This window comes from Eschrichtius robustus, chromosome 7 (genome assembly GCF_028021215.1).
Source record: "Eschrichtius robustus isolate mEscRob2 chromosome 7, mEscRob2.pri, whole genome shotgun sequence".
Taxonomy (NCBI): Eukaryota; Metazoa; Chordata; class Mammalia; order Artiodactyla; family Eschrichtiidae; genus Eschrichtius; species Eschrichtius robustus.
The window spans coordinates 14,031,036-14,046,857 of NC_090830.1; the positions used below are offsets into that span (position 1 = coordinate 14,031,036).

A 15,822-nucleotide genomic window follows, 5' to 3' on the forward strand; every position below is an offset into this window, starting at 1 on the left:
CCACAGACTGGGGGCGTCCAGTAACAGACGTCTGCTTCTCACAGTTCTGGGGCCGGGAGTCCGAGATCACGGTGCCAGCAGGGCTGGTCCTGGGGAGACCCTCTTCCTGATTTGCAGACAGCCGCCTTCTCACTGTGTCCTTACATGGTGGGGAAAGAGAGCATCTCTCAGGGCACTAATCCTGTCCTGGGGGCTCCACCCTCATGCCCTCACCTAAACGTCTGAAAGGCCCTGCGTCCAAAGACTAACTTCGGGAGTTAGGCCTTCAACATGTGAATTTGGGGCACACAAACATGCAGTGTGCAGCGGGCGTGCGGGCGGAGTGCGGGATGGAGGCGTGGGAGGGAGGTCACACCTTTGCAGCTGCACACAGGCCTGCCCTTGACTTTCTTGGTTTAGTCCAGGGAAGCAGGGTCTGGCTGTTGGTTTTTCTTTCACCCTTGCTGGCTGCCGTCGCTCAGGAAGGCAGAGGCCCGTGAGGTGGGGACTTGGTTCTGGGTTTTGACCCTCACTGCAGTGCTGTCATGCTGACTGTGCACCCTTCCTTGTCACCCCCAGGGGGGCCAGTCACCCTCCTTAGGAAGGGGTGGGCATCCCTCCTGAAGAGGCGGGTGGGTGATCTGCCCACCAAGCAGAGGCCTTAGTCGTCAGTCAGATTCAGGAGACTGAGCTGTTCGTAGCCTCCAGTGTGACGGGACGTGACAGCTCTCAAAACTTGTGCCGTGTTTCAGGGCTGTGATGGCGGTCCTGAAAATAACCACTGAGGACAGACAGTGCCAGCAAGTGGACGACAGGAGCGCTGTTGCTACTGGGGGGACGTGTGGGCTGGCACACCTGTCCCGTTGACCGAATGTGTTGCTCTCTTTTTTCCCTCCCTCCCCGCATCCCGCTAGAGTCAGATGGAGTTCAGCGTCTCCTCCTTATCCATCCAAGAACCGAGCTGCAGCACTGCCACCGAGCCCAGGCCACCGTCCAGAGCTCCTCAGGGCTCGCAGGCCCTCCGACCCTCCCAGGGCAGCAAGTCCTCCAGCCTGGATGCTCTGGGTCCTGCCGCCCGGAAGGAGGAGGAAGCGTCCTTCTGGAAGATCAATGCGGAGCGGTCCCGGGGGGAGGGCCCTGAGGCCGAGTTCCAGTCCCTGACCCCCAGCCAGATCAAGTCTATGGAGAAAGGGGAAAAGGTCTTGCCTGTCTGTTACCGGCCGGAGCCCGCCCCGAAGGCCAGGGAGGCCAAGGTGGAAAAGTCCAGCAGCCTCCGCCAGGAGCAGTGGGTCCTGCCCAGCGTCAGCGTGGAGCGAGAGAGACCCCGGCCCGCCCAGGCCTGCACCAGCCCGCTGAGCGAAGCCGCCGCCGCCGCCTCCGAGCCCATGGGGAAGCCGCCCTCCCCCGAGGCTGTGGAGGACACGGAGGGTGCCCTGTTCTCGGAACCCGTGCCGGTACAGGTGGGTGCCTTGCTTCAGGCCAGGGGCTCCTTCCTCCCGAGTGACCAGGGCCACCTCACGTGGGTGGGCGGACCACAGATGCCCCCATTTTCTCCTTCCTCTGCCATCCCTCGGAGGACTTCTGGGTTCAGGTCTGCTGGGTTGTCACTCAGCTCGGCGACCAACGCACAGGCAGGGGGCGTGTTCTGTGAAGCCGTCTGGTGCCGTGACCTGTTTGCCTGTTGCGTGGTTGTGTCCCAGATGCCCACTGCCCTTCCGCAGTTGTGTGAGGGCAGGGGCGGAAGGGACGCAGGGGGCAGTGAGCAGAGGACTCGAGGGGGAAGGCGGCAGTGTGGGTGGGATTTGGATGCCGGCTCCACGCGGCGGCCTGGGAGGCTGGGCTGCAGTGTCGGTGAGGAAGGGACCCGCAGATGTCCCGAGGGACATGGGGGAAGTGGCTGGGACCCCAAGCCTCTGCCAGGAGAGAAGCTGTGCTTGTTTGGGGACCACGGGAGACTTGCTTCAGGAATGATGGGCCGCTTCTCATTTCCAAGCAAAACAGGGTTAGGTGTCCAGGGAGGAGTCCTAAAGAAAGGACTTCTTTCTGGGAACGGAGGGAAAGGAAACGAAAGATGTGAGAGGTTCACTGGCTGAGGTGCAGTGTGTCGTGAAGAAAGGGCCCTACCAGAGAATAGGCAGCGTGGGTGGCTTCTGCATGTTTTCCCAGTTTTGTGGAGCACCAACTGTTGTCTTTACCAGCTGGTCTGTGTTGCTTGAGAAAACTCAGCAAAGAGAAGAGAAAATGTTTGGTTAAGGCTCACCCAAAACCAAAATAAATAAATAAATAGGTAGGTGTATTTCAGAGGGAGGCTGTGTTTTTTTTTTTTTTTTTTTTAAATAAATTTATTTATTTAATTTATTTTTGGCTGCGTTGGGTCTTCGTTGCTGCACGTGGGCTTTCTCTAGTTGCAGCGAGCGGGGACTGCTCTTCATTGCGGTGCGCGGGCTTCTCATTGCGGTGGCTTCTCTTGTTGCGGAGCACGGGCTCTAGGCATGAGGGCTTCAGTAGTTGTGGCACGCGGGCTCAGTAGTTGTGGCTCGCGGGCTCTAGAGCGCAGGCTCAGTAGTTGTGGCGCACAGGCTTAGCTGCTCTGCGGCATGTGGGATCTTCCCGGACCAGGGCTTGAACCCGTGTCCCCTGCATTGGCAGGTGGATTCTTAACCACTGCGCCACCAGGGAAGTCCCCACCATTCTACCTTCTGTCTCCATGGATTCGACTTCTCTAGGGACCTCGTACAGTATTTGTCCTTTAATGACTGGCTTATTTCACTGAGCGTACTCTCCTCAAGGTTCATGCATGCTGTACTGTGTGTTCATCCATGCTGTAGCGTGTGTATGACCTTTGAATAATATTCCATTGTATAAGTACACCACATTTTACTCATCTGTCGATGGATACTTGGGTTGTTTCTACCTCTTGGCTATTGTGACTAATGCTGCTATGAACTTGGGTGTACAAACATCTGTTCGAGTCCCTGCTTTCAATTCTTTTGGGTATATGCCCAGAAGAAGAATTGCTGGATCCTGTGGTAGTACTATGTTTGATTTTTGAGGAGCTGCCGTGCTGTTTTCCAGCAAAGGCTATACTGTCTTACATCCCAGCAACAGTGCACAGGGTCCCAACTTCTCCACATCGTCACCAACGCTCATTTCCTTTTTTCCTTTTTCTTTTTTGATAACAGCCATCCTAATGGGTGTGAATGCTATCTATCACTGTGGTTTTGATTTGCATGTCTCTAATGATTGGTGAGGTTGAATATCCTTTCGTGTGCTCAGTGGCCATTTGTATATCTTCTTTGGGGAAATAGCTATTCAAATCCCTTGTCCAGTTATAATCGGCTGTGGGTTTTTGGTCTTTTTTTGGCTGCACTGTGTCTTCGTTGCTGCGCGTGGGCTTTCTCTAGTTACGGCGAGCGGGGACTGCTCTTTATTGTGGTGTGCGGGCTTCTCATTGCGGTGGCTTCTCGTTGCAGAGCACGAGGGCTTCAGTAGTTGCAGCATGCAGGCTCAGTAGTTGTGGTTCACGGGCTCTAGAGCGCAGGCTCAGTAGTTGTGGCGCACGGGCTTAGTTGCTCCGTGGCGTGTGGGATCCTCCCGGACCAGGGATCAAACCCGTGTCCCCTGCACTGGCAGGCGGATTCTTAACCGCTGCACCACCAGGGCAGCCCCTGGCTGTGGGTTTTGTTGTTGAGCTGTGGTCGTCCTCTGGGTGTTTCCTGGATTGGGGTTCCAGGCATGTCCACGCCTCTCTAGGCAGATGACCTAGTCAGTTGTCCTCCCGAAGAAAGGGAGCCCTGGGACGGGAGGCCCTCTGCCTTCCACCGTCTCCACATCAACTTTCCAGCCTGTCCCTCCTTTCAGGGTCTCTCGCCATCTTAGGCCAGCACTTTGGGCCCCTCCCTTGCCGCTCTGGTGCCTGGCTCCATCTCCTCCCTAATCTTCCTGCCTGGTGCTCTCTCTCCAACACTCTGCAGTGGGGTCTTCCTCCGAAGGAAGCATCTGTATAAGCTACGTGAGGGTCTTCCTTGTAAAGAGACGCAGGAAAGCGCGTGTGTGGGGTTGGGGGCGGTGAGTAGGACAGAGCACCTGAAACCCTTTGAAAGAACAGATTTCTGAGGCACAGCACAGCGCGAAGTGCTGCTGCACGTAAGACGCTGGTAGGAAACCAGAAAACGGAACGTGTGCCTGAGCGCCTTTGGCTTTTCGAGCTCCGGCTCAGTCTGAGAGGCGGCAAAACTGGGCCTGGGACGTGCTTCAGAGGGAGCCGCTCAGCCCCGTGGCCTCCGCGTCAGCACCTTCTGTTTGCCGGTGTGTGGAGGACGCAGGGTCAAGGCTCCCTCGCTCGGGAAGACTGCGGCCACCGGGGAAACACGCACTCGTGTTAGACCCGGGAGACGGGCCTCTCGACTCAGGTGGCTGGCGGAAGCCTGTGCAAATGTGTCTGAATCAGCGGCCTGTGCTCGCAGACGGCCCTTTAAACCAACCCCATGTCTTGTAAGTGGGCAGTCTGTGACCTGAAGAATGGCCCTGGGTTAGGGAAGATCACTCCAGAACCTTCTGCATCATCTGAAAAGAATAAACTTTACATCCTTCCTCCATATTTTTCTCTCCCTCAACTTGGTAATTTATTGTACTTTGTTTCGTCTGTCAGTGTGTGTGTGTGTTTCATATTAGGCGCATATGAAACTTGTAACTTGTTCTCTCAGTCCACAGTGACTAAATTTAAACACGCCTATCATTCGAAAGTAGAAAAGCTACGTTTCTCTCCTTTTCTCTGTGGGTAGGTTCCACAGGCTGCCCTCAGACATGCCTGGGGACGGAGAGGGGTACGTGTTAGATCCTGGCCGAGTGTGGCTTGCGTTGAGCTTTATTTAATTTCCTGGTTCCCAGCACTGAGGCAAATTGAGGTCAGGGAGCCTCTGAGACGGAAGCAGACTATTTCATTTGGGTCATTTTAAACGAGATGCTGTTTTTAGATTATGCTAACTTAGCCTTATGCCTTATTTTGGTGTTTTTGTCCCTTCTACAGGTCAGCTCAAGTAATGTCATCTTGAAGACAGGATTTGATTTTCTGGACAATTGGTAAAATGTGTTAGACAGAACAAACCAGTAATCCCCAAATGTTTTCCAAAGTGGTGTGGCGAAGGAGAAGAAGAAGGGCAGCGTTCCCCTGTGTCTTTTGCTAGTTTCTGTACACTCTTTTCTTAACCGTTTGGAAACTGGTAAATATTGCCTTGTCCAGCTTTCCAGATTTTCCCCTTTTTGCTAAGACCAGATACCTGTGCTATTTTTAACGATTTGATTAACAGAAGTTTTACATTTGGAATTTTTAAAAACCCTTAGGAATTCAGTAAACCTTGTCAATAAAAGTTCTGTTCTAGCTCCACCCAATTTTCCCCCTCCTCAGAGAAAGATTTTTCTCAACCCTGTCACAAAAATCATGAAGTGATTTCCATCTCCTCTCCTGTATCCCCTCCCTTTTACAAATGCCCGGGGCTCCTTTCAGTGGGTGGCTATCCTCAGCAATAATGGTGCCGGGTGCTGGCTGTGCCCATGGGGAGACCTGCCCCACGTGGCGGGAGAACCCCACGCCCCAGCTGTCCAGGCTTCCCTTGCTGAAGCCACACTTCTGCGTCATGTGCCACCCTTCATTCTCACGTCATTTCCAGGAAACAGATTGTCGGCACATGGTGGAGGTCGTCTTTAAGCTGCCGTGGTACTTATTCAAACTATTCATCATTGTTTATTAACGAGTTGCATGTTTAAAAGTTTTGTATTAACTTTACATTATTTTGTACCTAGATGTAGCAGTTGTAGGGCTACCACTTTTCTTGGGTTTGTACCAGTTTCCCTTTGGAAGTTCTTTGCTACTGTGTGACCTGTCGGGTGTTTCCTGTCCTGGGCACCTGCGGGCGTTGCTGGCAGACCAGCCTCTTCTGATTAGTCGTGTTAGGACCTTCCAGCGTGAAGCTGGCAGGGGCACTGGTTGTCCTTCATCCCAAGGACTGGTCAAGCTGCGTCACGGTGGACCCTCCCTCGACCCTGACCGCCAGCAGAAGCGGAGTCGAGTTTCTGCGTGGCCCGAGCGGCGCCCCCTGGAGACCTTCGTGGTCATGGCAACAGCATCTCCTGGAGGTGGACTCGGCTGCCCGCTTGACCTGTGGTCCCTGCTGCTGGGGAAGGGCGTTAGGGCAGCTCCGAGGCTGCCCAGGAGGACGGGGCAGGGTAGGGCGGGCGGGGAGCCGCTACCCAGCGGCCCCGGGTGGCGCGAGCCTGCAGTACGTGCCCGAGCGTGGTCTCCACGTTGCCTCTCACTGTGTTCTCCTCACCTGACGCCTTAATCCCTGCGAGTCCTGCCAGCGAGCACCTAGTTTCAGTATCAAAGTGTGTCTTTTTAAGATGCCTTTCTGTTTCATAGGACCTTCTGGAATGATTTTTAGAATATTTTATCTGGCTCCAAGGTAAAGCACATGGCGACCTGTTTTTTCCAGGAAAGTTTCTGCCAAAGCTGTGGCCTAGCCAACTTTTGGTTTGGTTTCTGCCAATTGCATTCTGTCCCTAAACCTCATTTGGCCCCTTGGGGTCTTGCATTTGACCTTCCTCCTTTGGTGACTGACGGTATTGTGGTGAATACATGTTCCTTCTGTACTGTTTAAGTATAGTTGAAACAGTCAAGAGGAAAAAAGATTCCCAGCACGGCGATGAGGGGAAAACGAAATCCCAGTCGGAAAGGCATGGCCGGGTGCCAGCCCTGCAGGTCAGCCGCTGAGCCTCGGAGCCGGGCTCGACACCTGCCCTCACTTCCAGCTTTGAGGGCAGTGACCTTAGAACCCATGCTTGCCAGCAGGGTCCCCGTAAGAAAAAAAGATGTCTAGAAGGGAGTTTGCATTCCTTGGTGTTGGTGTAGCAGGGAAGAAAGATCTGCATCCTGGGACAGTTAGCCCAAGGTGATGTGTCTGTTCTTTTGGGAGATGACTCTGATTTCTTTTCCACTTTCTCATAAGACCCAGTATTCCCTTCAGGTTCTCCTGGGAGCTGAGGGGCACGGGGACTATTGAGAGCTTCCACCTTCTTTAACACCATGTGGGGTCCAGTACCCAATGGTATTCAGTTATCCGTAACAGTGTTTAAAGTTTCATAGAGGTACAGCCTCCTGAGATTAAATGTAAAACCACAACTGGGGAAATCCTAGAGGGAGTTCTAAAGTTGTGTTGCTTTGCTTTGCTTTCGGAAGTACAGAAGCGTGAGAGGGAGAGGTGAAGGCCTGGAGGACACGTGCTCATGGGTCTCCATGCTGCCTGACCCTGCAGATTCTCCTCTTAACCCCAGGCAGCCTATGCAAAGGTGATTCCTTTCACTGTCCTCCTGGGAATCTATGTTTAGTGTGTCCAAGTAAAGGAAAAATTAAACTCTTTCTTACACGTTTTGCCCCCTTTTTTGCCATGTATCAAGAGGGCGTTTCTAAAACCAGAAGTTTATAGTTATGATTTTAAAAACGCACACTTTTCAGTTGAAGCCTAATGTGGTTTTGCATCCCCTCCCTCTGGCCACCCTGTTGTCTGCCCCTGGGGTTCAGCACAAGGATTCAGTGTCTTGCTTTGGGTGACCGTCATTGGAAAATCTCCACCAGGAGGCTAGAGACCAGTCTCAGTTCTTTCACCTGGGACCCCTCCCCTGCCCCCCGCCGCCCCTGCCCTCTGGGTTTGGGAGTGCCACCCGCTCTGGGAACAGCAGGGTGTGGCACCCAGCCGCACCCACCCCGTGGGTGTCACAGCAGCCTCCCTTTCTTTGATATATGTTTTCAAAAATGAAAACTTCTTACTGACTACTCATAACTTGGTTGTATTTTATATTAACAGCCTTTAATAAAGCCATTTAAAATTTGCTCGACGTGTCTATTTGGGACCTCTGCTGGGGTCAGGAAGCCTGCTAAGATGATTGCTGTTGAACACAGAGGAGGAGAAAAGGACTCGTACTAGTGAAAGCCAGCTTGAAACCCCTTCAGCAAGCCCACTTTGCACAGTCCTGCCTTGGGCCCCCTGCATGCTGGTGGGAAGCAGTAGCCGAGGTGTACAGGCCCCTAGCAGAAGCGGTGGGCTTTACCCCGGAGAGCTCTCATACAGCCTTCCGGTGACATGGAAAGCACGGCCTGTCTTTCCAGGGCCAGCTGATTGCATCAGGTGACTGACTCAGAAGAACAGGTGCAATCTCCCCGAATGCTTTCACCTCCAATGTGGTTGAACCTGATTTTTCTTGGAAGACATGCAAATTTAAGCATGGCCCGTCAATCTATTCTGTTCATTAAGGTGGCGGTGGTAAGGTACCAGCTGTAGATTGATGAGAATTTTTAGATATCAATTTTTAAAACTAATATCCCCTCAAGAAAATGGGGATTCAGGCTGTCAGACTTCTCCTGAGTTATCGTGCACGGTGGGGCCTTGCTGCCTTGGGGAGCACAGATTTCTGGGTGAGCAAGTGATTGTACTTGCTGCCTCTTCGGGCTAGGGTGATTTGACGAAGTTTGTGGGCCAGCAAGCACTGGGTCACTGTGTGCACATGTTATGAGAGGAAAGTGACTCCTTGGGAGTTACTTGACAAAGTAGCTCCCAAGCCCATAGGTTTGGCAACTTTTATGGTAGCTCAATATGTGGTACCAACATAGCTACCAAAGGAAAAAAAGTGTTTCTATGCAAGAGGGACCTATCAGCATAGACACAAGATATATCTGGGTGTATTCAACACTTTGCAACCCGGAGGGAAGATGTTGAATCTGGGGGACGAGAATGCTCTCGGTCTTGGGTTGGGGGTATTCGTGGGGCTCTTCTAGAAATTTCTTTGGTCTGATCCTCTGCTTCTATGCAATCTTCTAATGAACTTATCAGCCTTCTGGGTGCCTTGATCCCAAAGAGAGGGGCACCCCAGGAGGGAATCAGTGATTCTGAACCCCACCCAAGCTCAGGCAGAAAGCAAGTGAGCAATTCTGAATGTAAGATTAACATAACAAAAATCAAGAGCAGCAGTACCAGCTAGAAGCATAAATAAAAAGAAATCAACCCATAATGGCAGTCAAAAGTATAAAGTACCCAGGAATCAACTTCAACAAGTATACAAAGACGTCTTTAATGAAAACTATAAAAGAAAGGAAATAGAAGATGTAGAAGAAAAGCTGAATAATCCTAGGTGGGATAACTTAATATTATAAAAATGTTCATTTTCCTCAAATCATTTCATAAAGTTAGTGCAACCTCGACAAAAATGGCGGTTGGATATTTTGGTAAATTTGATAAATTTACACTAAATTTTAGGTGGAAAAATAATAGTTCACTGAAGAATGAGGGGGGCCTTGCCTGTCAGTTATGAAAACACGTTTATGGGTATTGGTGCAGGACTAGATTATTAGATCAATGCAGAGCTTGGGGACAAACCCACACATATAAGGAGACTTAGTTTACAATCAAAGTGGCATCACAAATTGGCAGGGGAAAGGCGGATTCACTGTAGGAGATACAAAAGTGGTTTCCTACACAATTCCACATAGAAGGTTGGGCTCCATATGGATTCAAGACCAAATTATAAAAGGTAAATGTGTAAAGCTAATAGAGGGAAATATCTTGTGACCTAGGGCCAGGAAGGACTTCTTTAATAAAAGTTCCAAAGGACAAACCATACAGCAAACTACTGATGACTCTCATAGATGAAAATTTAGGATTTCTGTCAGTGAAGTGCACCGTGGACAGAGTTAATTAGTGGAAAGGATGGGAGAAGATACTTGCTATGTCAACTCCAATAAAGGACAAGTGTCAAGAATACAGAGGGCACTCCTGCAAATCAACAAAAAGAGACCAGCAGCCTTAACAGAATTAACATTACAGAAAATCCTTAAAAACTGTCAAGCATATGAGAAGGTGCTTAAAATAATTGGTAATCAGAGAAAAAATTAGCTGGGTAATGCCAAGTGTTGCAGAAAGGGGATAGAGCACTGGTTTTCAACTGGGGGTGATTTTGCCCCTCCTGGGGACCTTTGGTAGTGTTGGGAGACATTGTTTTTTGTCCCTGCAACTGAGGGAGAGTATGCCGTTTCGTCTCTAGGGGGTGGAGGCCAGAGATCCTCCCAAACATACTACAGTGCACAGGACAGCCCCAGAACAAAGGATAATCTCGTCCAAAATGTCAATAGTGCTAAGGTTGAGAAACCCTGGGATAGAGGAGCTGTACAGCCATGTGTCAGGAGTAATCTGGTGCTATTTTGCTAAACTAAGTGTTCGTATGTCCTGGGACCCTGCAGTTCCCCTCCAGGACATGTCTTATGGAAATTCCCACACAGGTACTTAAGGGACTATGTACAGGGCTGTTCACTGCAGCACTGTTTCTGGGAGTTGGAGGCTAGGTAGCTGCTATCATTGGGAAGATGGTTTGATGAAATGTGATGGACCCACACCATGGATCATTACTAAAAGCAGCATATTGGATGTGCACATGGCAACGTGGGTGGATCTGAACAACTAAACTACTGAGAAAAAGCAAGAACAATGGGATACAGAATAATCCCTTTTGCATAAATTAGAAACATGCACACAAAATAAGACGTTTAACAGTGGAATGATTGCCTGTGGGAGGAACAGAGGTGGAAATAAGGGTAGCAGGGAAGAAATATAACAGAGAGCTCTAGAGTGGACCGGTGGTGGTCGTGTTTCAGGAGACGCCTTTTGGCAAACAAGTTTGCCATCTTTTGTCATCTAGGTCTGTTACTGATCTCTCACATCAGGCAGGATGTGAGACACTCTTTTGTTTAATTGGTGTGTTAGGTCAGAGGTGGCCCTTGGCCAGCACTGGTTAGATCTTTTGTGGCTTGGCTCTGCTTGCTTTTAATTTGTGTGACTCTGCAGTTGCACATCAGCCAACATCTCTAAACCCTGAATCAATCCAGGCACTTCTCTAATAGCTGGTGGGGCAACTAAGCAGATTGGGAGGAGAGTGGGGGTGGGAATTAGTGACACCTGATGCCCTGGGCCTTAGGGAACAGAGATGACACAGGCTGTGTGAGACTGGGCAGGGCCCTTTGCAGAGGAGAAGATGATTTCATCAGTTGGCCAGTGCCTTTACCACAGCAACCTGAAGTTTACCCCAGCTAAGAATCTGCAGTAAAATTATACACAGTAGTATGTGCAAGGATCTTTAAAAGTTATTCTAAATGTTCTAACTACACTACAGAAAGTGTAGAAAACAGAGTCTACTGCTTTAACACAATACTGGCATCTTGAAGCATTTACTGCCAATCTTTTATTGTGAAAGTGTCCAAGTCCAAGCATGGAAAGCATGTGTCACAGGGACAGCCCAGACTGGAAATGAGGTCCAAATGCAAGTCTGGCAACCACATGGGCCCTGGGCGTTCTCTCTGTGCCATGTGCCCCATTGCTCTCCCTCCATCCCCTCATCTTGCCTCCCTCCACGGATTCATGTCAACATCTAGCTCCAGGATTGCAATAATATATATTTTTCTTCATAGTTCTTACTGGGTTGCAGCCTGGCGCTAGGCACTGGGAATTTCATAGTGTATAATACAGACAGAGTTGCTACCCTCACGCAGCTTACATTCTAGTAGAGGAGGTGGGCTATGCATATGACCACACAATTTCATAGTTGGAAATTGTTAAAAGTAAACAAGATTTCTGCTTCTGGCAATGATAGAGTAATCAGGACTAGACTCAACCCTCTTGTTATAAACAACTAGAAAACTGGAGAAAATATATGTAACAGCAACTTGTATAGCCTTTGGACAACAGTCAGTGCAAGACTCTGATCTCGAGAGAAGGGAAACAAGTGAAGTAAAAGTCTTATAATCTTGGTTTTCTGACTTGAGGCATTTTTTAGACTGTGTTGCAAGGAGTCTCACTGAGCTGAGGAGAATGAGTTCGGGGATGAAAAAGATAGTTGGAATTTGCAGGTGGGAATTGTGTGGAGAAAGAGCTCCAGATAAGTGCCTAGGATTCCCCTTGAGTATGTTGGAGACAATTTCTAGAGGGCAGCACAGGAAGGGGACAATCCAAACAGAGACTGGCAGTCTTCCTGAGGTGAAGAGAATGAATTTGGAGTTGGGGAGGCAAAGTGGACTAGAATTAAAAGGGCAGAGTTCCAGAAAGGAACTCTGCATAGGAACTCCTTAAGTCTTTGGCCCCAAACAAATCTGTGCATGTGTTGGGTGAACTCTTAATGTGCTGGGCAAGAACAACTTCCAAGAAAGAATAACCTCCAGCTATCAGGCAGCTGTAAGATAAGCAATTCTTAGAGTTCACACAAGGCCAGGAATCATTCAAGTTCTCTCCAGTAAGGGTGCAGACCATGTTGAATATGTGGCCTCACATCAGAGATTGTAGAAGGGCCATGCACTGGAATTGGGGTTAAATTAGTCTAAAAACAAAGCGTACTCTAGGTCTGCCCTAAAATAGTTTTAAAACAAGACATGAAAAGATCAAACCAATTCACAAATAACTTGGCTGCCTGCCAGAATATGTCCAACATGCTTTACAGGAATACTACAAAATCCAGCATTAGACATAAAAATCACAATGTTCAGCACCCAATCAAAAATTACTAGACATACAAATGAGCAGAGAAATGTGACTTAAACAGGAGAAAATAGACCAACCTAGATATGACAGAATAGATAGAATTGGCAGATAGGAATTTTAAAACAGCTATTATAAATATGGTCCATATGCTCAGGGATGTAAAGTAAAATGTGAAGAAGAGAGAAAGGGAACTTACAGAGATAAAACAATATCTTAAAAGTTCATCAAAGTAGATTAAAATTAAATGACACACTGCAGAGATAAGTGAATGTGAAGGTAGCACTAGAATCTATCCAAAGTGAAGCAAAAAGATTAGGGAAAAAAATGAACAGAGCCTCAGTGTCATGTGGGAAAATATTAACTGATCCAGTAATCAAAATCCCAAAGGGCAAAAAGAGAGGGAGGGATGGAAAAAAATATTTGAAGAAATAATGGCCAAATTTCCCCCAATTCAATAAAAACTATAGATGCACAGATACAAGAATATAATGAATCCCGAGTAGGACAAGCATACACACAGAGACACCCCAAACCATGCTGCAAATGGCTGAAAATCAGTAATAAAGAGAAAAACTACAAAACAGTCAGAGAAAAAGAGACATATTAAGTACAGACAGGGGAATAGAAAGAATTACTACAGAATTATCATCCCAAAATATGCAAGCTTGAAGTAAATGGAACCACATCTTTTAAACTGCTAAAAAGAAAAATAGGACTATCAAGCTAGAAGTTAATATACAACAATAACAAAATCCTTCAGAACCAAAGGCAAAATTAAAACATATACACATACACACAGAGACACATATATGACAACCCCAGAATACACAATTTTTTCAAGTGTACGTGAAAAATTCACCAAGATACAATATGTGTTGGGCCATACAATAAGTCCCAGTAAAATGAGAAGAATTGAAATCATCCAGAGTATGGTCTCTCATACCAGCATTGGTGGTATAGTGGTGAGGACAGCTGCCTTCCAGACTATGACCTCTGATTGTAAAGTAATTAAATCAGAGATTAACAACTGGAAGGTACATGGAAGATCCTAATGTATTTAAATATTAAATATTACATTTGAAAATAACCCATTGGTCAAAAAAGTAATCACAAAAAAAATTAGAAAATATTTTGAACTGAAAGTGCAGCATATCAAAATTAGTGATAGACAACTAAAGCAGTGTTTAGAGGGAAATTTACAGCTTTAAATGCTTATATTAGAAAAGAAGAAAATTGGTCTGAAAAACCAATTATCTAAACTTCCACCATAAGAAACTAGAAGAACAAATTAAGCAGAAGGAAGGAAATAATAAAGAGTGTAAATCAATTAAACAGAAAATGGGCCAAAAATAGTAAAATAGATGATTTTTTTAAAGTTAGAACTTTGAAAAGATCAATAAAATTGATAAATTGCTAGCTAGGCTAATGAAAAACAAAGGTATATCATTTACATGCACACACACAAAGAGACACAAATTACTAATATCAGGAATGAAATAGGGACATAACTACAGATACTTCAGATGTTTAAATGATAATAAAAGATTATTATAAACAATTTTATTCCAAATAGTATAAGTTAGATGGAATGGACCACTTCACTGAAAGTTACAACCTATTAAAAATGATTCAAAAGAAATACAAACCCTGAATTTCCCTACAAAGAAATTTATCTTCATTTGAAATCTTCCTCCCAAAAAACTCTAGGTTCATATGATTTCACTGGTGAGTTCTACTAAAATACGTAATAATACCAATCTTACACAAACTTTTTAAAACAGAAAAAGGAAGAATTCTACCCATCTCATGTTATGAGGTCAACATTACCCTGGCATCAAAATCAGACAAAGACATTACAAAACAATAAAGAGAAAAAAAGCAAAAACCTGTAGATCAATATTCATATCATGAACACAGATGCAAAAATATCTAACATAATATTGGGAAGACAAATCTGGTAGTATTTTAAAATAATAATGTATCATGACCAAGTGGGGTTTATGCCAGGAATTCAAGGTATGGTAGTCAATTTGACTAGGCTATAGATACCACCCAGTGTTATAATCAAACACTAAGTGTGCTGTGAGGTATTTTATAGATGTGATTAACATCTACAATCAGTTGACTTTATAGGAGATTCCCTTGATAATATTTGTGGGCCTCATCCAATCACTTGAAAGGCCTTAAGAGCAAAAACTGAGGTTTCACAGAGAAGAAGTTCAAGTCCTGCCTGAGTCTGCCCTTCAGATTTTGGACTCGCCAGGCCCCACAATCATGTGAGCCAAGTCCTTAAAATAAGTCATTCACATATATATATGTTCCCTATTGGTTCTGTTCCTCTGGAGAACACTGACTGATACACAAAATTTGTTTAGCATTTGAAATTCAGTTAATTGTAATTTACCATATTAGCAGAATTAAGGAGAAAAGCCAGTTGATAGTCTCAACAGATGCAAGAAAAGTATTAGGCAAAATCCAACACCCAATCATGATAAAAATTCTCAGCAGGCTTGAAATAGGCAGGGACTTCCTCAACCTGATAAGGGGCATCTTTGAAAATTCTACGTCTAATGTCATATTTAATGGCAAAAGACTGAATCCTTTTCCTTTCAGATTAGGAATAAGCAAGGATCCCCTCTCTCACCACTTCTACTCAGCATTGAGTTGGCAGTCCTACCTAGACAGCTTAATAAAGCAAGAGATAGAAATTAATGTCATAAAATTAAAAAAAAAAGAAAGCTCTCTTTATTTGCAGTTGACATGACTATACACATTTGACATACATGTGGATGCCTAAAGAATCCATAGAAATAATATGCAAATTTAGAAATGTTACAGAACAGAACGTTAATATAAAAAAATCAATTGTATTTCTATATACTAGCAATAATAAGGAAAATTAAAAAATTTAATGGCATTTACAAGATTATCAAAAACCATGACATTATAACACAATATTTGTACTATGTATATTCTAAAAACTATAAAGCATTGCTGAAATTTAAAAACAGCTAAATACATGGAGAATACATGATGTTCATGCTTTGGAAGACTCAATATTGTTAAGATATTAATTCTTTCCAAATTGATCTATAGATTCAATGCCAACCAAATAAAATCTTAACAGTTTTTTTTTGTAGAAATCAACAAGTTGATTCTAAAATGTATATGCAAATTCAAATGACCTAAAATAGGCAAAACAGTTTTGAGAAGGAGAACAAAGTTGAAGGACTTAGCCTGATTTGAAGACTTATTATAAAGCCAGAGTAATCAA

General features: G+C 46.1%; 1 protein-coding gene across 2 annotated transcripts in view; it reads left to right on the forward strand.

Moving 5' to 3' along the window:
• Positions 1 to 7,864, forward strand: part of C7H1orf198 (chromosome 7 C1orf198 homolog) — a 35,550-nt gene extending 27,686 nt beyond the window's left edge. For both annotated transcript variants that reach the window (XM_068547623.1, XM_068547624.1), the window contains 2 exons: positions 894 to 1,439; positions 5,009 to 7,864. In XM_068547623.1, the coding sequence (XP_068403724.1) occupies positions 894 to 1,439; positions 5,009 to 5,065 (603 nt within the window). In that variant the 3' untranslated portion in view covers positions 5,066 to 7,864. The remainder of the gene's footprint in view (positions 1 to 893; positions 1,440 to 5,008) is intronic.
• Positions 7,865 to 15,822: the final 7,958 nt, after the last annotated feature.